The sequence below is a fragment of the Ictidomys tridecemlineatus genome, chromosome 11, assembly GCF_052094955.1.
Source record: "Ictidomys tridecemlineatus isolate mIctTri1 chromosome 11, mIctTri1.hap1, whole genome shotgun sequence".
Lineage (NCBI taxonomy): Eukaryota > Metazoa > Chordata > Mammalia > Rodentia > Sciuridae > Ictidomys > Ictidomys tridecemlineatus.
The window spans coordinates 84,932,126-84,956,518 of NC_135487.1; the positions used below are offsets into that span (position 1 = coordinate 84,932,126).

Below are 24,393 nucleotides of genomic sequence, written 5' to 3' on the forward strand. Positions count from 1 at the left end.
GCTTTTGCTTCCTACTCCCGCCGGCGATCCCTTCTTTTCTCCCACGATCTTTACGTGGCTGACTGTGAAGTCATTCTCAGCCTGTGGAGTCTCATTCAAGCAGTAAGTTTTGTGATTGTTCTTCCACAGCTGCGTCTCCCCTGCACCGTGGGTGCTTGTGGGCAGGAGCTAGGACCTATTTCTCTTTGTAGGAATAAGTAACCTAGTAGCACGGTACATGCGTAGTGGGCAGTCTTTAAATGTTTCTGAAAAGAAAGAACTAAAGCAGTGAGTGAATGAATACTTAGAAAGGAGTACAGCACCATTTCAAGATATTTTGTGTGATCTATTTTCAGTAGAAAGTGACTAAGTGTTATTAATTAAAGATCCATTCTGATTTTATAGTAACATTCCAAGGAACAGATTTTACTCTGGTAGACAACTTCTTGAAATAGTGTTTCTTTCTTTCATTATCAACCAATCTGTGCTGCAATCTCTTCTTTAAAAAAAATCAGTTATTTCCAGCATCGAGTATTAGTTATTGCAATCTAAGATCAGGTCTGCAAGTAATGTGCTGTTAGTTTTCTACATGACCAGGCACTGTCCCCAGACTGACTGTATCCTTCATGGACCAGGAGGTGTAGACTCCTCATTTTGTCCTTTAGCATATCCTGTGGGAATGAGTAAAGTTTGTTAGATCTCCCATGTCAACAAGTCACCTCAGGTCAACAGCAAGAGTCAGTGCTGTTGAACACTTAAAAGGATGATGTTCAAAGCTTTGCTTTGGATTAAGAAATTGTAAACTGGAAATAATCTGGATGATGCTTGGTCTGCCATCTTCAGTTGTTCATAGATTGTGGATTGGAAAAAGGAGCTCTCCTGTCCTAGGAACTGGGGTCAAGCAAGCCTCAGAATGCAGGCATGTGGGCATGTCCTCACCACCAGGAGCAATTATAGAGGTGTTCCTCCCAATGGTGATCGAACCATTAGAAGAACTATTAGAAGCATTCCCCTGGAGCCATCCTAGAGGATTGATTTCATCACCCAAAGGCCGCAAGATTACAGAACAAAAATTTCTTTCTGACTATTGAATCTGTTGAAGTGGAGGTACCTGGTGTTTCCTCATCTGCTCATAAATCACACCCATTGCTAGTTAAAGATCATGTTGGTCAAGTCTATAAAATGTTTAGAGGTCTACCCTGTCCTAAGCAATTTCCCATGTTTTTTTTTTTTCCCTTTCTCTTTAATTACTGGTCTTTGTCTTTTCTGTTACCTCCAAACTTCTTGAGAGAGCAGTCTGTATTCTACAGCTAATTATGGTCTGGCTTATACCCTCATAATTCCACTGAAACTGTTGCAACACAGAAGCGAGAAAAACAAATGGCGGCGCTTCGGTCTTCTTCCTATTTGATTTGCCCTGTGGCCACTCTCTAATTCTGGAAACTTACCTTCCTACTCTAACTTCCGAGGAGCATGCTGTCTCTTGCATTTCTCCCTCTGGTCTTCTTTCTTAACCTGTCTTGCCAGCCCTTTCTCTGCATTTGGTCACTCCAGTACTTTGCTCTCCTGGGGGCCTCATGATTTCTGGTATGCACACATTTCACGATTGAAAGAACCTGCATTTGAGCTTCAGCAACCATATATATGTGTGCTGCTGTCCCCAGACCTTCATGTCTTGACAATGGCGTCAGCAAACGTGCCCTGCAGTTTTGCTGCTGTTTTATCAGCGGAGGTGTTCACTGGTCTGGACTGTTGGAGCAACCCGCCAGCCCTGAAGCTGTCTCCCTCCTCCAGCCATGGCTAGCAGAGATGAAGTAATCATCCACACGGGACACTCCTCTTTCCCTCCACCACACCGTCTCTCTCAAAGTCAGATCTAAATTAATAAACTAAAGTTTATCACTTAAAGCCAAAGTGCATGGAAACTTAATTTAAACCAAACAACTCAAATATTTACTTGGCTTTAAGCTCATAAAGGGCCCATCTCGACAGCATATTCACCTTTATGTAGTACAACTACACTGTCAACACGAATTAATTGTTTTAGAAATTAGGTAAATATAAAGGGTGCACTTTCAAAATGAATTTAAAAACAGACTTTGTAGTTCTCTCTTGATTTTTAAAAAGAGTCTTTGTGCCAACCTCTTGTGTATTTCTGTGGTGACATTTATCAAAATTTAGTACAACTCTTCTTTAAAGGATAAAATGCCTCATAGTGTTGCTGTGTAGAGTAAGTGAGTGGCACAGAGTCAGGTCTGTATGTGTTTGCTGCTGTTACTGTTACTTCCATTTGTCTTTTGACTCCTTAAAAGAACAGAGAAAATGCTTTTTATTATTTTATGTGACACTAAGTTGTAGTCCTTGATATTTAATAAAGACTCAGCAAACACTTTTTTATTATTATTTTTTAAATACAGGACAGCAGTGGAAAGCATTACAATTCTTATTGCACATATAGGGCATAATTTTTCATATCTTTGTAATAAAGTATGTGCACATCAATTTATGCCTTTATACACATACTTTGTTGTTTTTTTGCATTACAATTCTTAATATACATATATACCTCAATTTTTGAATCTCTGTTTGTATATAAAGTATGATACCCAATTCAAGTCTTCATACATGTACTTTGTATAATGATGTCTATTACATTCCACCATCCTTGCTAATCCCCTGCCCCCTTCCTTTCCCTCCCACCTATCTTCCCTATCTAGAATTCATCTATTCCTCCCATGCTTCCCCTCCATACCACACTATGAGTCAACTTCCTTATATCAGAGAAAACATTCGGCATTTGTTTTTTTTGGATTGGCTAACTTCACTTAGCATTATCTTCTCCAACACCATCTATTTACCTGCAAATGCCATGATTTTGTTCTTTTTTAATGCTGAGTAAAATTCCACTGTGTATATATGCCACATTTTTTTAATCCATTCATCCACCGAAGGACATCTAGGTTGGCTCCATAGTTTGGCTATTTGTGAATTGTACTGCTATAGACATTGATGTGGCTGTGTCCCTGTAGTATGCTGTTTTTAGGTCCTTTGGGAATAGCTGGGTCAAATGGTGGTTCCACTCCCAGATTTCCAAGGAATCCCCATACTGCTTTCCAAATTGGCTGCACCAATTTGCAGTCCCATCAGCAATGTATGAATGTACCTTTTCCCCCACATCCTCACCAACACTTATTGTTGTTTGTCTTCATAATCGCTGCCATTCTGACTGGAGTGAGCTGATATCTTAGAGTAGTTTTGATTTGCATTTCTCTGATTGCTAGAGATGATTAGTATTTTTTCATATATTTGTTGATTGATTGTATATCCTCTTCTGAGAAGTATCTGTTCAGGTCCTTGGCTCATTTGTTGATTGGGTTATTGTTTTTTCAGTGTTTAGCTTTTTGAGTTCTTTATATACCCTAGAGATTAGTTCAGTAAATATTTGAGTGGATGTTTAATTGTGCTCAAAATTATTTATGTTATCTGAGAAATCACATCAATAAAAGGAATCAGTCTCTTATTTGTCAACTTCAGGACTTTTTTTTTTTTTAAAAAAAAACTGCAGGCTTATAACAATGGCAAATAAGCCAAATATTTTTAAATATTTAAGGGGAAAATATTTGTGACTGTTACAACAGAGGCACAGATGTATTTCTGAGAAGTTGTAAAAATCTGTGCTTTCAAAGCAAATTATATTTTAAGTGCACCAGGAGAGTTAGCTATTCAAAAGAAATCTGTTGAATCTTTTGTGGACTGAAAGCTCCTACAGTAAAGTTAATAATAGCACCTAAATGTATCAGTTTCAGGAATTCACATTGTGTTTTGGGGTTTTCTCATAGTGTAGAACATCTATAGATTTTCTACATAGTATTTGATAGGTGGTGACTTTATATTAGAAAAGGCTAAATCCTACTCTTACCTCATCCTTGCTTCAAAGTTTCTTTATAAAATGTGGTAGTGTTGGAAAGTACCTTGAGTTCCTGTCTGATCTAGGTTTCTTTGAAGTGGGTATGTGTGTTTGCTTGAAAAACCAACTTATATTATTTTAAACGTTCTATTATTGATACATATTAGCATTTGTATAATTCACTGTGAAAGGAGACACATATATTAATTTTGGAAGGTCACCCCAGGTAAGCTTATGTTAGGTTAGCTAAAAGTTGTATCTTTCTTATTAATTTTTTTTTAAGATCTAAAATCTTAATCTGTTACTTATTCTATCAACTTCATCCAGGCTGCTAAATATAGCCCAATATTATCTAATGTTTATCTTTTTGGATAGGAAAATTTGCAAACATAGTCTTTTGATTCTGAGAGGTTATGGCCTGTCTCCTATATGATTGATTGTAAAAGGTTACTGTTTAACCAAGCAGATGTCTGTAGTCCAAATAAACAGATATAGCACAATTTATTTATCTGCCTAGTTGGTATACAAGGACACAGAAATAGTGAATGTGGAAACTGGATTTCTTCTACTGTTCCTGAGAGCTAAGTTTAGACTTTTGATTAGAACATACCCTTACTCTTGAATTTTTAATGTATGCTTTAGCCTTAATAATTGCTCAAAATGGATATTGGATCATTAATTTGAAACTTTTATTTAAACAAGAATTAATGTTTAATTATCATAAGAGTTGTATGTTTGATTCTTTATTCAAATGATTATAAATAGATAGCCATGCATATGTATTGTGACATTCATGGTGTTGCTAAGCTTTTACTTAGGGCATTAGAGAGATATTATGTTATTACAATTAGATTAATGCAATGCTGACATAGCAGGATATCATGTAAAGGTTCATTTGTAACTTTGTATAATTGAAAAGATACATCCTCATTTTAAAAATGAAAATGTATAGCCAACTTTTGATTTTCATGGAAGTGGTAATGTAATAGGTAATATAAGTAGTGGCACCAGATCTCCTTGATGATATTATTCTAATTTAGTTAACAAATATTTATTGAGTTCTTACAGTAGCATGCAGACTCTTACTTAGCTCAGGTTCCTATTACTGAGGTCATCTTCTCCAGCCTTTTATATAGATAGACACAGATGTGTGCCCCTTGAAGAGAACCATGTTATTTCCCTGTCCTGAGATTGGAGACTAGGGAGGTGGGGTGGGAGTGGAATGTAGAGAAGACAGCGAAGAGGCAATACGATGGATTGCACAGTGTCTCCCAGTTGCCTGCACTGTCCTGGGTAACCTTAGCCCTGTCCTGGTGTCCACGGGTTCAGAGGGAAGAAAAGAAAATGGAGGGGCTGATGGTGTGGTAGAGGGTGGTTGGCCTCTTTCTTGGTCTTAAATCTGAGTATTCCTTAGAGTGTACAGCCTAGAGGATGACAACTGATGATCAGTCAGCCCAAAGTATTTAAAAACCTAATTTAAAATAATCAACATTTTCCAGAGATCTGGGAGGTGAAGGCAGGAGGATCCAAGTTCAAGGCCAGTCTTGGCAATGTAGCAAGAGACCCTGTCTCAAAATTAAAAAAAAAATAAAAAAAGATCTGGGGATGTAGCTCAGTGGTAGAGTGTCCCTAGGTTCAGGTACCAGTACTGCAAATAAATAAAATAAAACGAAAATAAAAGTTACTATTTCAAAGGCAGATCTCACTTAAAAATAGGTTGGAAGGTTAGCCACACTCAAATTTCCTGCAGGGTGACTAATTAGGTTGAGTGGAGGAGCAGCCACTTTTATTGCTAACCCTTGTTTGGGTTTGCAGCCCCTGAAGGAAACCTTGACTGACCCTGGCTTGTGGTGTACCTCTAGGATTTAATGAGTTTCTGTCCCTCCCTTCTGCCTCCTGCCATTTCATGGTCTTCAAATTAGAATCAACAACAGACATCAGCCCATAAAAATGTGTTCATCATAAACCTGACATTCATATTTTTTTCATTGTTTAAAGTCCGTTTATCATGTTCATGGAAATGCTTGTATCTCTCATTTTTTTTCTTCTTTAATTTATTGCTAGGATAACAATGTTATTTTCATTTAATTTTATTTCAGAGTGACTAGGAGACAAACTTATTTAAAACAAAGTACCACACCTTAAATAAACTAACTTTCCATACAGCCTAAACTGTTCATAGTCTAGATAGAAGAATTCCTCAAGTGAATGAAATTCATAAATAACCATTTTGAGAATCAGATGTATGTTTTTACGTTTTATTACTTTGTTTTCATGTTATGTCCAATTGGTCTAATACTAATAGTAGGAAAAGCAGTTTTATTTGTAAGGGTTTCCTAAATTGTATAAGAATTATAAAATATTTTTCTTCTCTTTTCTCACAAAATTCTGCCAGCGAGTTGAAAATGGTGACTTCAACTGGATTGTTCCAGGAAAATTTTTAGCATTTAGTGGACCACATCCTAAAAGCAAAATTGAAAATGGTAGGTTTTTCTTCCTTTTACCCTCCAAACATTTATTTTAATTACTCTTCTTTAATTTTTCAATTTCCTCAGATAACACTTTCTCTTGGTAATATTCTGCAGACTATTTAGGATGTATAAAATTGAATAGCAACCAGTGTGTTGAAGGTTAAACTTCCAGTAGGTGGAGCTATATCCACTCTTTTAAAACAAGCATGTTTTTTTAGGTTGCCATAAATAGAATGTTTTCTTTATCCAGTCATTAAAGAAGAATTTGAGAAACAAACTGGTTACACCACTAAACAGATTGCTGAATTCTATAAATGTTTTTTCAGATTCATTTGGCTGTAGAGAATCCCCAAGGTATTCTTGGGGAGTGTCATGTTGGGTGATGATGGCGATATTTGTTTAGTGCTTACTGCATGATAGTTTCTAGCATCATCTCAGTTAATATCCAATAATTCTTAGATGTAGATTTTGTGATCCACACCTAAGGAGGAAGAAATGGCATCTTCTTGGTGGGGATTTGTCCAGGGTCACCTAGAAGTGTGAAGAACTGGTACTCCAACTCAGAACTGGGCTCCTGAATATCACCACTGTACTATCTACTTGGTTTCTTTGAGACAAAGAGTACAGATTTTCTGATAGTAATTAAACTACTCATTTACAGCACTGGGCATATGTATTCAGTAAAATGAAAACAAAACAAAATATACCTCTTGAATGCAACATGATTAGCTATGTGAAATTTGCCATTAATACTTGTTTTCTACTTACTCATATTTTTCCACGTCTTAACATCACTTAGGTGATATGTAATGATAGACACCAATGGTTTAAGATTAGTTCATAAGAGAAGTACATAAAATTGAAGAAAAAAATGTTATCCATGAACACAATAACTCCTATTTACTTTCTGGTCATAGGGGTAGAGTGTATCAGTTTTCCTTGGGAACCTAATTTGAAACCTCTTATCTAGATTTACTCTTCTTACATCATCTTCATCATCATCATCCTCCTCATCATCACCACTTCTGAAATCTAGTTTCATTATTATTCATGTATTTGGATTTGATAGTAGTTTTTATTTCTACAAAGTATGTTCATCATTTCATATCTGTTACCACCTTGCAGGAAGTCCTGCGTGAATCATGGTTTTCCCCCCATTCTGTGGATAAGTAATCCAGGTTTAGAGTTAAACTAACAGGGATCTCTATAGAGAAGCCAGAATTAGATCTTCTGAGTCATGAATTGGCTAAGGATTTTCATTTGGCTCTGTACATTGATTAATTAGCCTACGTCATGTTGGGTTGTTAGGAATAACACATGGAGTACCTGAGGAAAGTGCTTTATAACAACAGTTGGTTGTTCAAGACAGGGCTGATTAAACCTACTTCTGTGAAAAAGTATTAGATTCAGGCCCAGGAAACCTCAGTAGATGTTCTGTTTGAGTAGTGGCTTTGTTGTTGGGTATTTGGCAAAGTTGAAAGAATTTTGCCATTTGGGATTCATGTGTTTCAGTTTTTCTTACAGAGGAGTTGGGAGGTATAATTTAAAAAGTTCTTTTAAAGTATTTTTATAGAGCTAATACATGCTTATTTTAAAAAGAGTGGAGAAAATGCAGATTGACTAATGAGCATAAAAGTGACCTGTAATTCTACCCACATTTACTAGTTTTACTAATTGGTAGTTGGAATTACAGTTGCTTTTTAATTTCTTCCATCTGCTTCTCTTAACTTACTTTCTCAGTGTAGATATACATTGTATATGTCTATGCATAAACACACATTTATAATTTTTTTTTTTACCAAAATAGGATCATAATTATCATCTCATAGCTAGCTTTTTTTTCACTTAACAGTCATAGATGTTTTCCATGGCAGTGTATATAGATCTCTGCTGTCATTTTGGATGACTGCATTGTCTATTATTCCAGTCTATGACTGGGTCATAATTTTGTTAATTTATTTTAAGTGAGATAAAAGTTGTTTAAAAAACTGTTATGGGGCTGGGGATATAGCTCAGTTGGTAGAGTGCTTGCCTAGCATGCACAAGGCTGTGGGTTCAATCTCCAGCACCCCCCCCCCCCAATAAAACAAAACAAAAACAAACAAACCCCCCCCCCAAAACTGCTATGGTTGGTGTACCTATTCTTTCATATTTTATAGTTCTAGTTTCCTCTCTGAATTATTAGAAATAGAACCACTGAATAAAAGAAGATGTATATTTTATGTAATGTTTTTGGTGCTGGGGATTGAGTATAATTCTTAATTTAAAAAATCTTAAAAAAAGTTTTTTTTGGTTCCATATTGTAATATGGGGAAAGAATAATGGATGCCACTTGGTTATATGCCAGGAATGGTGCTAAGCCTCTTGTACATATCAGCTGTTCAGTGACCTACCATCTGTAGCAGGTGATGGTTAGTTTATGGAAGACAAGGAAACTTAAGAGAGTTACATATTGTCCGGGTTCATGCAGCCAATATCAGGCTGTGGGACGACTCAAATATAGGTCTTTTTAATTACAAATTAAATCTTTTAAATTTTATTACAGAGAATGTACATGTTTACTATAGAATAGTTTAGCAATACAGATGAAGACTAAAACTCTTAAAACTATATAAGCAAGAAATACCTATTGTTAAGATATTGCTCTGTATACACCTTTTTTCCCTATGTACCTGAGGAAAGTGCTTTATAGCAGTTGTGTCCTCTCATTGAGAAAAAGGTCTGACAGTGTTACTTTAATTTGTTGGTTTTTAAGATGCCTAGAACAATTTCATTTAAGATTGTCTTTGGTAAAATGCTGATATTTTACTGAAATCCCCATTTTAACATCTGGTGTTCATTAGAAGCTTCAACATTTTTTTGGTGAAGGGTTTTAACTTTGTAAACACTTTTGAATTTAAAATAAGTCTGTGTGGGAATTAATAAAATTGATCCGATTACAGTTAGATCTTGGTACATTCCTTAGATTTTTTTTTTCAATTAAAATTTTGAGAAACTCTATATTTCTGAAGGTCATTTTAGGAGTTTGTTAGTAGAAAAGCTGAGATTTTTGAGGAATTAACAATCAAATAGCTGTTGCTAGGATGTAGCAAAAGGAAGCTCTACGTTCGTTCTAGGGAAGGGCCAGAATGCATTTTATGAGTGTTCAGGGTGTTTGTGTCAACAGAGGGAACTAGCAGGCTCACTCAGCCATCTTGGTTCACATTGTTTTCATAGTGGGGAAAGAAGAATGCTATTTTTTTTTCTATTTAATAATTTTGAATTGATGTATGATAGCAGGAGAATGAAACAGATATTTTAGATTTCAGATTTACAAAGTCTTTTAAGTGGTAATGTCATTTAAATACACACACACACACACACACACACACACACACACACACACTCATGGATGGGGAAGTGGTGTAGAGGTGGAATAAGAAGCAGAATCCGAGCAATCTGAAGTATCAGCTTGCTCTTTTAATGAGAGCAGACTGGTGTAAAGACCCTGGGCAGGTTGAAGCTTGGCTCCTCGATCCCTTATTGGCTGTGAGATCCACAACTTCTGGAACCATCAGTTTCCTTATACATCACAATGAGTGAAGTTTGATCACATTCAGGGTGCTTGCTGAGGATTGGGAATATTATTTGAATGGTTTGACCATGTCAGGTACACATTATGCTCTTATTAGTGCATTTCCATCTTTAACTCTTTTTTCCCATCATCCTGGATGTAGAATACTAATGAACACTTAAATTGAACCACAAATATACCACTCATGGGAATTATGAAATAATTATTGTTTTCAGAGGCCTATTCTTTTGAGAAAAGTAATGGGTGAATGATGAGAGCATTTGAAAAAAAATTCTATATACATATGAAAATATATAAAAGATATGTAAGCTCTATATTATACTTTCCAACCTGTTTTATGCACCTGTGTCAATTTTGTTGAAATATTTGCAGAATTGAACATTTGGGACTTCACTGGTTAATGAACCTCATCAGCATTTTATATTTTCTGACATTACCTTGTTCCTTTTGAAGTTTTTACTTTTAATAATGACTAGGTGGGCTGACTAGTCCACATTTGACTCTGCTGTTCTTAGTTTCACAACTTTAAAATGAGTGGCTGGAAAGAGGTGAATTTTAAAATCATCTTCAGCTCTGAAGTTGTTTCTGTGTTGTGCCAGCACCACTGCTGGGCTGAGCCTGTGCCTCGCTGACGCCAGGGCACCACCTAGTGGCCAGATGCAGCCAGGGTTGGATGAACGCTCTAGCTTTCTGGGTGGGCTGCAGGACTCCCAGGGAGCATTTCACATTAAGCATCCAAATACATTGATCACTCACACACCTTTGCTGAGAGGTCATGGGATATCTTCATTATTAGTTGTCTGTAAGTAATTTGAAGCAGTTTTAAGAATTAAACAAAACCAAAACCAAAATCCTGCTCACCAACTCTAGGAAGTACAGCTCCTAATACTCATGTCATGTTCTCTGGTTTGGAGGTCTTACAGATGGAGTCAAGTTGAGACTTACAAAAAACCAGCTTCAGGACAGATGTTGAAATCTTTCTTCCAGGGTCCAAATGCTATCTCTTACAACCTGTGTGTGCATGGACCCAATTAGCTTTCCAGGCACCAGTAATCTGAGTAATTGTAGGGTTTAGTGTGATAATCCACATGGAACACTCAGCATAGTGCCTGGCACATTATAAGTGCTCAATAAATAATAGGTGTGATTATGATTAGTATTTAAATGTCTGTTGTCATTTTTTATAGTTGTGTTTTATGTCCATTTCTCAAAAGATATCCATCATTTCTTTTTCATAGTGTGTTTTTGATGTATTAGCTAAACCTTCATTTACTCCTGATAGAAATTCATGTAATAAAAGAGATTCTTACATCTTGATTGTACAGAGGAAGGGATGGGCATCAAGCCAGGAAGTGCCATCACAGTGGTAAAAGGAATTCCAGGAATAAGACAGGCTCCCATTGGCTTACCATACCTAGGAAAAACTCCCCAGGTGTTTGGAGTCCCTCTACTTCTCATTCCTTGCATGATAGAAAAGCTCTTATTTCCTCATGCCAACCAGGGTTCTTCTCCCACTTAGTCTGTAAACTTGTTGCTAGGAAATAATTTGAGTAAATAAACCAACTAGGAAAACAGACTTGATTTTCCAAGTAGAAGAGCACGTGTTTTCTCTTCATGTGTGTGTGTACAAGTTGCTGTTTCTACACAGAAGATGTTAAATGATCTCTGTTTCCTCTTTGTTCAATAACAGCATGGCCTATGAGAATCATGCATTTGAGTTAGGATTAGTTAGGCCTGGATTCCAATTCTGCTTCCATTTTTTGTGACCTTGGCAAAGTCTTCCAATTAGGGAACTTGGTTACAGACAGTAGAGTCAACTATGGTAAATTAAACTAAAAAGGCATTTATCAGTATATGTTGGGTAGCTCACAGACTCCAAGAGAAAGCTGGGAACTAAGTTTAGAAAACCCACAAGATCCTTGGGAGACGGTGTATCTGCAGGGTCCAGGTAGGAAATGGGAATCACACTGGGTACTCCAAACAGAAGGAATTTAACTCCTGGAGTCTGTTACAAAGTAGTCTAAACAATAAAATAGGCAACATTGTAGAATCTAGATATTATGCAAAAGACAGCTAGTACCTTGAAGGTTGGGACTGGGGGGAGAAAGTGGAACTACCAGAGCCTGGGAGCATTGAGGGAGGAGTCAGATGACTGGAACTCAGACCCGTGGAGGTCATGCTCCACAGTACTGTTTGGACTGGAGACTGAGGAGTAGAGACCAGAAGGCTGGGCTCTGGTCCTGAGGAGAGTGCAGCAGGCTAGTCCTGGGAGTGCCACAGTGGGTTGGGAGCTCTGGCTGCTCTCTTCTTTGGTTGCTGATGTGATGCTGATGGGAGAACGGGAAGAAGGCCCTTTCCTGGTTGCCCTTGAGTGCCTCCTATTTTTAGAATCAACAGAAGTCCATCTAGATAGGTCGTCTGGGAAAGACAATATGTGGGCCTGAGCCCCCGCCTCATGGTGCAGGGTTGGCTTGGAGCTGAGAGAAAATGAAAAGGACAAGCACAAGATCCAAGGCAGCAGAAAATACAGCCAAAGAAACAGTGCAGAAGCCATCTGGCTTTGCAGGCTGCTCCTGCTGCTGCCTTGGAGCCCCATTTACAATGAAGTCATTTCACTTAGCTGGTGTGCCATGAGTCAGTGGGCCCTTGATGGGTTACAGATGTGGGAATCAGTGTGCTGGGGATTAGCCCTCTTAACCCTTAGGGCTGCTAGGCAAGGCCTGCAGTGGCCAAAGCCTTCACTGGTCACCTCGGCTGATTGGCCTTGACTAGGTCTGGTCTGTGACTCAGTTGATTCTGTGGCTCCCAGGAATGCTCACATGGTGGTGGACATTGCCAGGGAGTTTGGAAATTTAGTATCTCAGGTGGCCCCCTCCCCAAACAGAAAATGTTCACCAAAGAGTTCCTCTTTTAGCTTCTTTTTTCAAGGTAAAAATTATTTATATTTTAAACTGACAAAATTTTGTGTATTTGTGATATGCAATATGATGTTTTAAAATAGTGTACATCAGCTAAGTCAAGTTTAATGTGTACATTGCCGCACATATTTATCATTTTTTTGTGTGGCGATAACTCTTAAAATCTACCCTTAGTGACTTTAAAGTGTCCAGTACCTTGTTATTAACTATAGACACCATGTTGTACAATAGATCTCTTGGACTTATTCCTCCTGTTTAACTGAATTTTTGTATCCTCAGCTTTTAGTGTCTTAATCTGTTAAATGGGGTTAACCATCCTTTACAGGTTGTTTTTAGAATTAAAAGAGAAATTATATACAACTGTGGCTTGTATGTGGAAGGTGCTTTCTGATCACAGATCTATTCTGTGGAGGATTGTGCTCTATAGATGAAAGCTATACATCTGGCAAAAAAAAGTTTTAGCTTGGGCTGGGCATGTGGCTCAAGTGGTAGCGTGCTGGCCTGGCATGCTGTGAGGCACTGGGTTCGATCCTCAGCACCACATAAAAATAAATAAAGCTATTGTGTCCACCTAAAACTAAAAGATAAATATGTTTTAAAAAAGTTTTAGCGGAAGCTGAAATGGATTTGTTAAGTGAAAAATAACATTTGAGGGGAAATAAAATCACCAAGAATCAACCCATCTCTTTTGTGCACATTTGAGTACTTCAAGAATGCCTTTGCTTTGGGGATGGGAGGAGTACATGTGTTCCCAGGATTGGAATCCTACTAGAGGTTGAGATTTTGAACTTTAATGAGTTGTCTCAATACTTAGAGAGGGTTTTTGTTTTAACCTCCTCTGATGTTTACAGTTACACAGACGGCTTTTACAAGCTTCTGGAACCTTTTACACTCTTGTGAAACATGCTTTCTTCTGTGCTCTATTGAGATTTCTGCACTTTGTTGTTGAGGGTGTGTGTCTGGGTTATGTAAGATGAAGTGCGTGCCTTCTGCTTACGGCTCCTTTTCCCTTTAGGTTACCCTCTTCATGCTCCTGAAGCCTACTTCCCATATTTCAAAAAGCATAACGTAACTGCAGTTGTGAGGCTGAACAAAAAGATTTATGAGGCGAAGCGCTTCACAGACGCTGGCTTCGAGCACTATGACCTCTTCTTCATAGACGGCAGCACACCCAGCGACAACATCGTGAGAAGGTTCCTGAACATTTGTGAGAACACCGAAGGAGCGATTGCGGTTCACTGCAAAGGTGTGTGCGAGGGCTGCGTAGTCTTGGAGCTCATGGGAGCCGCTGACCGAAACCCAGAAAATAACATAAAACAATTACCTAATGAGTTAGAAAACAATGGTTTTTAATTTTAGAAAACTGCATTATGAACCCATTTTAATAACCCCTTCCTAAAGAAAGAAAGGATTGCTTGGGCCTGGACAGTTGATGGTGGTGTGGCTTCTTGACAATGAAGGTTTTCTGACCTTAACCTTTCCAAGCCCCAGCTCATCCATACTGTATGTCTCAGGGGGAAATATCAGCAGTGATGTCCTTAGACTGTCGGAGCAGCTTTGACTAGGTCAAATGGCCAAGAAGCAAGTGTCATTAGTTCTCCTCTCTCCTTTTCTTTTAGAATTGCTCATCTCTTCTCCATCTTTTTCTACCCATCTGACATTTGGTGTTTCCATTCTTTGATCCAGCTTTCTAGAACCTCCTTTCAACCCTTGTGCCTCCTTTTCCCTGTTTGTCTTTTGCATCATGGAGCTGAGTGTCTTCCTTGCCCCTTGCCAGGGGTAATCACCCTGCTCACTTGCCAATGATGGGGATTGCCTCTTAGAATGAATGGAAAGACATAGTTGTGTAAATGAATCTCTGGTCTCTGGGGTGGATACTTTGGGGGTAGGGATTGTTCAGAGTATAGGAGGCATAGGGTTGTCACATTTAGCAAATAAGAATACAGGATGCCCAATTTAATTTTAATATTATATAAACAGTGAATTTTTTTTTTTTTTAGTAAAAGTACATCCTAAATATTGCATGGAGTGCATATTGTTTTTTATTTGGCAACCTTATGTCATTTACCTAGAAAATATGAATGGCATTTGATTATCTAAGCTTGGTTGTTAGACTCCTAGGAGGTCAACTTCTAGTTTAGAATTTCCAGTCTGGTGGAAGATATTTTACTGGGATCTTTGATTTTAATGATGAGAAATCACGTTGGCCGCCTTGAGATGAGCCTCCAGTTTCTCACATGCAGCGCTTCATTGTGCCGCTAGGTGGTGCTGTTCTCGTGGTTTTGAGTCTGCAAATAGGTTTGTGTCGCGTTTTATGCTAATTGGCTAGTAGGAGTTGGGGATGGTACTGTTCTTTTCCTGTGCCTAGTGCTGCTGTAACTGCCTTATTCAGATGAGAGTGGCTTTGGTTCTGACAGAAATTAAAATACCATTTTGTAGGCCCTTGTTTCTATGTTTAAGATTTGAGTAGGTGGAGGTACTTCGCTGAATATGTGAGCAGCAACGGGAAGCTGCACTTTACCAGAGACTGGAAGAGATGGAAATGCACGTGGTCCCTGATTTAGATGAGGGCTCCTGAAGCAGGCTTCATCCTCCTGGACTAGCCCTACCTCCGCTGTCCCTATCAACACAGGACCCCTGATTGACAGGAGGTCCCCTCTGCCCGTGCGTTGCTGGGAAGGTGTTCCTTGCGCACTCCTTTGTAAGCACTGCTTCCTGGTTATAGCTGGATGGCTTGACCTGGGTGTTTTTCATTTACCCATTAAGTTTGCCTTTCCATCCCTTTTTGTTAAAGATTGTCCATGTCCAAGAAAATGCCTGCATTTCACATATTTCAAATATCAGCAGAACTTAAGAACTGATAGGAATATAGCTGCAATCAACATTTAGTAGGAGGTATTCATATCTTCTCTTCTAAACTCTAGTTTTTTGGGTGTGTTGATGCTAGTTTTTTGGGTGTGTTGATGCACGCCTGTAATCCCAGTGGGTTAGGAGGCCCAAGACAGGAGGATTGCAAATTCATAGCCAGCCTCAGCAATTTAGCAAAGGCTGTGTCTCAAAATGAAAAATAAAGAGGGCTGGGGATGTGGCTCAGTAGTTGAGTGCTCCAGGGTTCAATCCCTGGTACCAAACAAATGAACAAGCAAACAACAAAAAAACCCCAAAACAAAAAACACCAAAGTTTAGTTTTTATATTATTAAAAAAAAATTAGTATTTTTTCTGAGATTAATTTGGCCTTTTTTTTTTTTTCCTAGTCAGTTTTGTGACTGCTGGGTCATAGAATTTATTTGTGGGTTAACAATCCATATCTTGGATTGACAAATCTGAAAGAGAAGAAATGCAGAACTTTCATTAAAACTCAGCATCTTTCTTTATTGTATTCCTCATCCAAGAAACATGAAAATGAAACTCTCTGGTGTTAAAACATTGTTACAGGTATATTCTCTGTATAACCTTGACCTGTGAATGTTTACTTTTAAGATATATATGTATGATTTTATATATATATATATATATATATATATATGCACATATACATGCCATATATATATATAACCTATCTACTTATAGCAGAGTTTTTTTTTAAAGAGAGAGAATTTTAATATTTATTATTTTTTAGTTTTCGGCGGACACAACATCTTTGTTTGAGGTGTTGAGGATCGAACCCAGGCCACACGCATGCCAGGCGAGCATGCTACCGCTTGAGCCACATTCCCAGCCCTAGCAGAGATTTTTTAATTTTAATGAGTGAAGTTTTTAATTTTAATGAGTGAATCTTTAGGGGCTAGGGTTGTAGCTCAGTGGTAGAGTGCTTGCCTGGCATGTGTGAGGTGCTGGGTTTGATCCTCAGCACCACATAAAAATAAATAATTAAAATAAAGATATTGAGGGCTGGGGTTGTAGCTCAGTGGCTGAGTGTTTGCCTCGAATGTGGAAGGCACTGGGTTTCATCCTCAGCCCCACATAAAAATAAAAAAATTAAGGTATTGTGTCCATCTACAACTAAAAAAAAAATAAAAAATAAATATATTGTGTCATCTACAACTAAAAATATTTTTAAAAATGTGAAACTTTTAGCATTGAGGTGAGTTCTTATACAGAAAGTCAAGGTTATACTGGTGACATCTTTTTGAGAGTGTTATTTCATTTACGTCTACTTGTACACACATGAAGAATACTTTTATAAGGATTACATTTTCAGTTTAATTACAACTGTATTGCTTTTAATAGCACACTTATCTACTATAGGACTGTTAATTATTTTGACATCTGCCCTAATTAAGTCAGCTTAATTTTTTGGGAATTCAAGCAGCACTCAGTATTTTAATTGAACTAAAAGGAAGAAGGGAGAGAGACTCTTATGTCAAATGAACTTTGGTACTACTAGAAGGGGAATGAAAATGTTATGCCTCAACATATAAGCCTTGTATACAGAGACAAACTAGAAACGAATTTGCTGGGAATGTGTGAAACTTTACCGCGACTCAATATCTGCAGTTCACTTTGATGAAAGGAATGATGAAAGGAATGCTATGAATTCTTCAAATTTTCTAGCACAAATAATCATCGAACATACAGCAACATTGTAATATTCTAGTATGTGATTCTTGATGTTCTATAGGGATTTCAGAAAATGGCTGGAACTATAAAGCAATTGGAGTTTGACTTTGGTATAAATAGAACACTTTCAACCTCTTGTCATGCTGTGCCAGGGAGCCCTTTAATTATGAACGCTTTAAAATTTTTGTTAAAAGTTTTTATAGAAACTTAGTGAAGTGTTCCTATTCTGTTCACTTGTGGTAAGAGCTCCCAACTATTGAGTGCTAAGTAGGTTCTTTTTATAGATCTAAATTATAGACTCTTTTTAAAAGGGGGAAGCAACTTTAGTTTCAGAGAAATTTGAAAATTCTTTGTACCACCTTTTTGATTGTGAGTAGGACTAGGAGCCTAACTGAGGGCATCAGGCAGCTCCTTGCACAAAGCAGGGCACAGTCAGAGAGTGTGTCTCCATGAAGAGGCCACCGCTCTCCAGGCAGAGACCTGGCATGATGACGCTGGCAACTAGTGCTGACCCCCTGCTGCTGCTCCAGGACATTCAGCTGTGTTTTATCTGAGCAGTTGCCCAGTCAATTGTAGTCTTGTCTGATATCTGGGGAATTATCAGGTATGGGCTCCATCTGGGTGAAGCAGAAGGAAAGGCAAATGACTCTTACCTCTTACTATTAAAGAAAGAGCCCCTGGAGACCACAATCACACTTTAATTTTTTCTGAGGAATGTTGATGTTTGATCTGGGGCAAAAGGCACTTCAGTTGAAAACAGGATGTGTTACACTTCATCTAATAAAACGGTGTATATATCCTTTAATATTTTTTTTTTAAAGGAAGGGACTTCCAGACATCTATAGACATGAACTTGGATGCCATTTTATTTTCACTCTTGATGTGTATTCTCGACCCAGGCATTACAAGGCAAAACTGCTTTTTGGGGTGGGTGAAAAACCTTTTTCTGTATAAAGCACAGATGTATACATAATACATATATAGATATGTAGTGTACCTGTGTGGTAGTACAATTTTATGGGGAAAGATAAGGAAAAAAACAAAACAAAATGTAAAGAGGCTTCTGGAGGAACGGTACATGTAAAAAAGTCATGAAATGCTGATTTAGAGACACACTTTTTCACACCTTAACATTTCTGAAATTAGGATGGAGTTTTAAATTGATAGCATGTCGTGGTTTCATGTTTTATTGGTCAAACTTAAATAATGGTGTGAAGATGGTATGGTGGTGTCTAAGATTTGCTGAAACACTGTGAATTTCTCAAACTACTGGGGAAGATTGGAGAAGAGTCTACAGTTTGATCAAGGGAAACAGTCAAAAGGATTCCTCAAAATCAAACAAATAAATAAGCAACCCCCACTCCCTGAAGATTTCTAAACATCAGCAACAGCCATTAACTTTTCCCTATTTCCTTTTTCTAACTAAAGGTTTTCATGGATGAAACCAACATTGTACCAGTTTCCTAGATCAGAAACATCAGTCACTTTTAACTTTTCCTTGTGACCCAATCAGAATTCTGATTCAGCTCTTCATCCTTATTGCCACATCCCAGCCCCTCTCAAGCACGCTTCTCTTCTGCCCCACCCTTCCAATCTTGTCTCTCTGGCCCCTATCTCTGTCCCTTCCTGTTCCAGCTGGTCCCTGGCTGCCAGATCCTTTTGCTTTCATCACTTTCTCCACCACCCCCATGTGACATTTTCACTTTGCCCTTTCCACTGGATAGAGAGAAATACAGATTTCTACATGGTAGCAAATTTGCATGTGTATCAGCTGCTAATGTTATCATTTACACTTGGGGCCAGTGTGGTTTCTGATAGGGGTTTAATTTCAGTGTCTATGTGGATGCATTCGCTGTACTTTGTATTTCATCTGTGTTCCTCTCTTACAGCTGGCCTTGGAAGGACAGGGACATTGATAGCCTGTTATGTAATGAAGCACTACAGGTTTACACACGCTGAAATCATCGCTTGGATAAGAATTTGCCGGCCAGGTTCCATTATTGGGCCCCAGCAGCACTTCCTGGAAGAGTAAGTGTACCCGTCTGTGTTTTCATGGTACATCCTTGTTCCTGACCCTTTCTACTTCTTCTTCCCCAGGTTCTGGACAGTGTCAAGCTCACAGTTATAAAACGGCTGCATTGTTAGAGAAGTCTGTGCCTCTAATAGAATATTGTTGATTTGACAGCTGATGCATTCTCACTTTGTACCTTTTATATCTCTTAGATCAGGTGAGAGTGAGAAAAAAATCACAGAGCCATCTCTGCCTACCCCTTTTCTGTCATTTTTCTATGTGTGATCTGGCTACAGTGCAATTTTCTTATGTCATCCCACTTGGCACTTTTCATTCTTCTCTTTTGTTTGCATGTCTAAAAGCAGAATGAAGTAAAAAACACAACTAAGGTCAGTCAGTGATTTCATTAAGTTTGCTGCTCTCCTGACAACTAACTGAACTGCTGATGAGGCCGCACCTTCTGAATACACCCAAGAAGTTACCAAGGAAAGAAAACGGAGAACTGGGTTTTAGCCCTGGCCCCGCCACTTACCAGCTTTATGACCATCATTTAGACGAATGCTTATAAATTTTACGTTTATTCATTCACATATTCATTTGTTAACTTTTGGTGCAACCTCAGCCTACTGGGTAGAAAGATTTAACCTGTAAGGGGACAACCCTTTCTGGACCACCTGGCTTCTCCTTAAAATGCTACGGGTTACCATCAATTTACCCATTAATACAGTGAGTAGATGAAATTAGTGCTAGTTGACCTAGGTCCAGCTGTAAGATGTTATCAGTTAATGACATACTGAAACTGCATTTTGTTTTCTTTTATGTTGGGAATGGCATTCTTTTCCATGTAATTATTCCTTTCTGATTTAAATCATTTGAGGTTGGTGAGAAACAAATGATCATGAATTTCATAGAAAGGTGCTGTAAATAAGCTCTTAGTGTCTGAAGTGATTAAGAAGATTTGAGCCTGCTGAGGAATGACTTCAGTTGGCAGTACTATAGGGAATAACTTATAAGAAAAAAAATAAAATCTTAAAAAATGAGCAGTTATACCTTAGCTTGAGAGCAAGGCAAAAGGGTAAATAACTTTTTAAGAAAAAATGTGCAAGAAGACAGAAACTTCAAGGGTTTTACCTGTGGGGTACAAATAAAATAATTCTATTGTTAAAGTGCTTTGTTCTTGATCGTATTTCTTGGCCAGTGACTTCTTCTGTTTCCTCTCTTGTGCATTCTATGCTCCTACAGTGTGGCGCTTTGTAGAATGAATCTTAAAGTGCTCATTCTACTAGTTACTTACCAAAGTTGAATAAATGGCCTTAGGGTTAAAAAACAAAATCCAAAATACTCCTCAGCCTAGTTCTTTGAGCCATTTAATCCATCTTAAAATTATAGGTTGGAAGAAGGTTCATTCAGTCGGTAGAACACTTGCACCAGGCCCCCCGCACTGTGCAGCTCACCAGGCAGGGAGATGCAGTGGAGAATGCCCCTGGCCCAGGGTACCTGGTTTTCAGGTGTCAGATAGCACAGCCTGTGAACATCTTCACACCTCCCTATTGTGCCTCTGCTCTGCCACATCACAAGGTGATAGCAGAAGAAATTTGGGTTTATAAGACACAGGCTCTCTAGGTTGAAGAAAGGTTTATTCCTTTGTGAGTACATAAGCTGTCCAACTCTGGAAGTTTCCTAGGTTGTGAGTCATACTATAGTTTTCCAAGTATTTGTGAAAACTGAGGTGCAGGAATGATTCTCTTGTCTAACTCCCATATGAAAAAAAAGCCATTGCAATCCCTAGGGTAGAGCCTCCTGAAGGCAGACATCTTTTTGTCTTAGGCAATGTATCTTTTATATCTTTTATATTTTGCAATGTTTCTTACAGAACTTGCATGGAAAAGTGCCTGTGGGGCTCATGGGCTCTCCCCCAGGCATTATTATATCTCTTCCCTCAAGGGTCTGGTCTCTGGCCTACTCTGCTAAATATTTGAGCTTGATTTTTACTCTTTTATTCTTTCCTCTCATAGCTGCCTCCCCCCACGCCTGTGTCTTGACATATCCCAGGCACTGTTTAGTGTGTGAGTGGCATTCTTCCGTCCAGCAGATGGTAGTTGTGTGCATACCCTGAGTTGGGCAATGCTTTCTCCCAGATAAGGGAGAGTGAACAAGGCAGCCAGGGTTCTTGCTCTAGGGTGCATGCTTTTCTAATGGAAGGAACATGGAGTAAGCAAAAGTGTCTTGTATGCAGGGTGATGGCTGGTGGTAAGTGCTCTGAAGAGGTGACAGAATTGGGGGAGGGGTGGCACACAGGAGTAGAGAGCTCTTGGAAAGCATGGAGGAATACTGAGACCGAAAGGCAAGAAAGAGCAAGTCCTGTCAAAATCTGAATTGTGTTCCATGCAGGGAGCCTGTGTGGTCCTGAGATGGCAGCAAGCTTAGTGTTTTAAAACTGAGAGAGCAGGTTCATGTGGATGGAATATAATAAGCTGGGTATGCCCAGTGAGTTTTGACAAAGCTGATCAACTGTGGAACCTTTCCAAGATCAAGAAGCAGAACATCACTAGCCTCCAGAGGCACCTCTTGGGTCTTTTTTATTCACTACCCAGTTCTTCCATCAAAAGAACAATTCCTGAGTTTTGCCTGTTTCTGAACCTTCTGTAGGGGGGAACCCCTGCAGTGTGTGTAGACATCTAGCTATTTTTCCTCCACATCATCTTTGCTGCTGTAGGTGGACACAGCTTGTTCATTTTCATTGCTATGATACCTTTAGTATATGACATTTTAGTTCTCTGTTGATGGATATTCCGTCTGTTCCCAGTTGTTGGCTGTTTTGTGTCTTTGGTGTGTGGTCTGGTGGATGTACACCTATGGGTGGGCCAGTTGGGTGCATTCAGCTTTAGAAGATAGTAAACAGTTTCCCAAAGTAGTATGCCTGTTTATATTCTCATCAGCAGTGGCTTGTCTGTCTTAAATTTGTAGCCAATGGATTTTGTTACTTGTGGTTATTCACTTTGTAGTATTAATTTGCTTTTCTGTGATAACTAATGAAGTTGAACATGTTTTCATATTTATTGGCCATTCATATTTTCTTTTCTGTGAAGTATCTTTGTTTCTTGAATATTTTCTGTTAGATTGATTGTCTTTTTCTTGATTTGTAGGGATATTCTGAATACAAATACAGCCCATTAGATGTAATGGAATACATTCTCCTACCTTGTGGTGTGTGTGCATTTCACTCCCACTTAGTGTGGTGTCTTTTGAAGAACAGAATTTTAAAGTATCAGTGCAGTCTAGTTTCACAATTTTTTTCCCCCTGTAGGTAATGCTTTCCATGTACTATTTCAGATATCTTTGTTGCTGGGCATCCTGGCATATGCTTGAAGTCTTAGTTACTTGGGAGGCTGAGGCTTGGAGGATCACTTGAGCTCAGGATTTTTTAAAAATTAATTTATTTTTTCTAATTTGTTATACACGACAGTGGAATGCATTTCAATCCATATTACTCATATATAGGGCTGGAGAATATTATGCTGAGCCTAGAAGTTTGAGATGAGCCTGGGCACCATACTGAGACCATGTCTAAAGGAAAAAAAAAAGATATCTTTGTCAACTACAGAGTATGAATATATTATGTTACCTTCCAGAAGCTTTACTGATTTTTTTCCATTGCATTTAGTTCAACAGTTCATCAGGAATTGCTTTAAAGCATATATCATGAGATAAGAGCCAATGTTGGTTTCCCCCATATCAACATTCATGTGAACCAATACAATTTATTGGAAAGAACACTCTTTTCCCTTTGCTCTAAAGTCATCTTATCATAAATCAAGTGTCTTCATATGTCTGTTTCTGGACACTGTATTTCATTCTGTTAGTTTGTATATCTTGACACCAATACCTTAGTTCAGAATCACTGCACTTTAAATGAGTCAATGTCTAGGAGTGTAAGTCCTTTGATCTTATTCAAGAATATCTTGATATTTTCATTTATTCAGATCTTTTAAAATCTTAATATAAAAAATGTCTTTAGTTTTCTGTGTAGAGGGGTTGGATATCTTTTACTTGAATTTATTGAATGCATTGTAGAAGCATCATGTTTTAGGTTTTATTTTCTAATTGTTTAAGGCTGGAGTATAGAATTAGAATTGATATAAAAATCTCACAATTGTACTTCTATATAACCACAAACCAAGACAAGATGTAGAACATCCTGGAAAATCCTATCATGCCTCTTCTCAGTTTGCCCTGATACACCGCAAAAACATTTTCTTCTGGTTTCTGTCACTATAGACCAGTTTTGTCTATTCCTGGGCTATATTGACACACCATGTATTGTTTTGTGGCTGACTTTCTTTCCTTTCTTGCTTAAAATAATGTTTTTGAGATTGATTCATGCTGAGTATGTATGTAGTTTATTCTTTTTTTTTAATTGTTGAGTAGTTTTCCACTGTATATATTATGGTGTATTTATCCATATAATTGTTAATGGACATTTGGATGATTTCTAATTTTAAATTATTATGAATAGCCTGGTGTGGTAGTACATTCCTATAATCTGAGTGGCTGGGGCGGCTGACAGGAAGATCTCAAGTTTAAAGCCAGCTTTAATAAAAGTGAGGCGCTAAGCAACTCAGTGAGACCCTGTCTCTCAGTAAAATACAAAATAAGGCTGGGGATGTGGCTCAGTGGTTGAGTGTCCCTGAGTTCAATCCCCAGTATCTCTGCCTCAAATTATTATGAATAAAGCTGCCATGAATATTTTTGTCTGAGTCTATTTATTTCCTTTATTTAAAAAAACAGGGGTGAAATTTCTGGGTCATAAGGCTAGGTACAATTTAACTTTATGAAAACCCACCAATTTTTCCAAAAGGTTGCATTTTATGAACTACTGGTAATGAATGAGGGTTCTAGCTATGCCACATCAATGTGAACATTTTATTTCATATATATATATATATATTTTTTTTTTCCCTCATTCTGGATG

At 38.1% G+C, this 24,393-nt stretch overlaps 1 protein-coding gene across 5 annotated transcripts in view; it reads left to right on the forward strand.

The window, feature by feature from the left end:
- The window catches only part of Cdc14a (cell division cycle 14A), a 172,158-nt gene that overhangs the window by 99,557 nt on the left and 48,208 nt on the right, over positions 1–24,393 (forward strand). For all 5 annotated transcript variants that reach the window (XM_078026825.1, XM_078026824.1, XM_078026827.1 and 2 more), the window contains 3 exons: positions 6,282–6,369; positions 13,865–14,095; positions 19,300–19,438. In XM_078026825.1, coding sequence (XP_077882951.1) covers positions 6,282–6,369; positions 13,865–14,095; positions 19,300–19,438 — 458 coding nt within the window. The remainder of the gene's footprint in view (positions 1–6,281; positions 6,370–13,864; positions 14,096–19,299; positions 19,439–24,393) is intronic.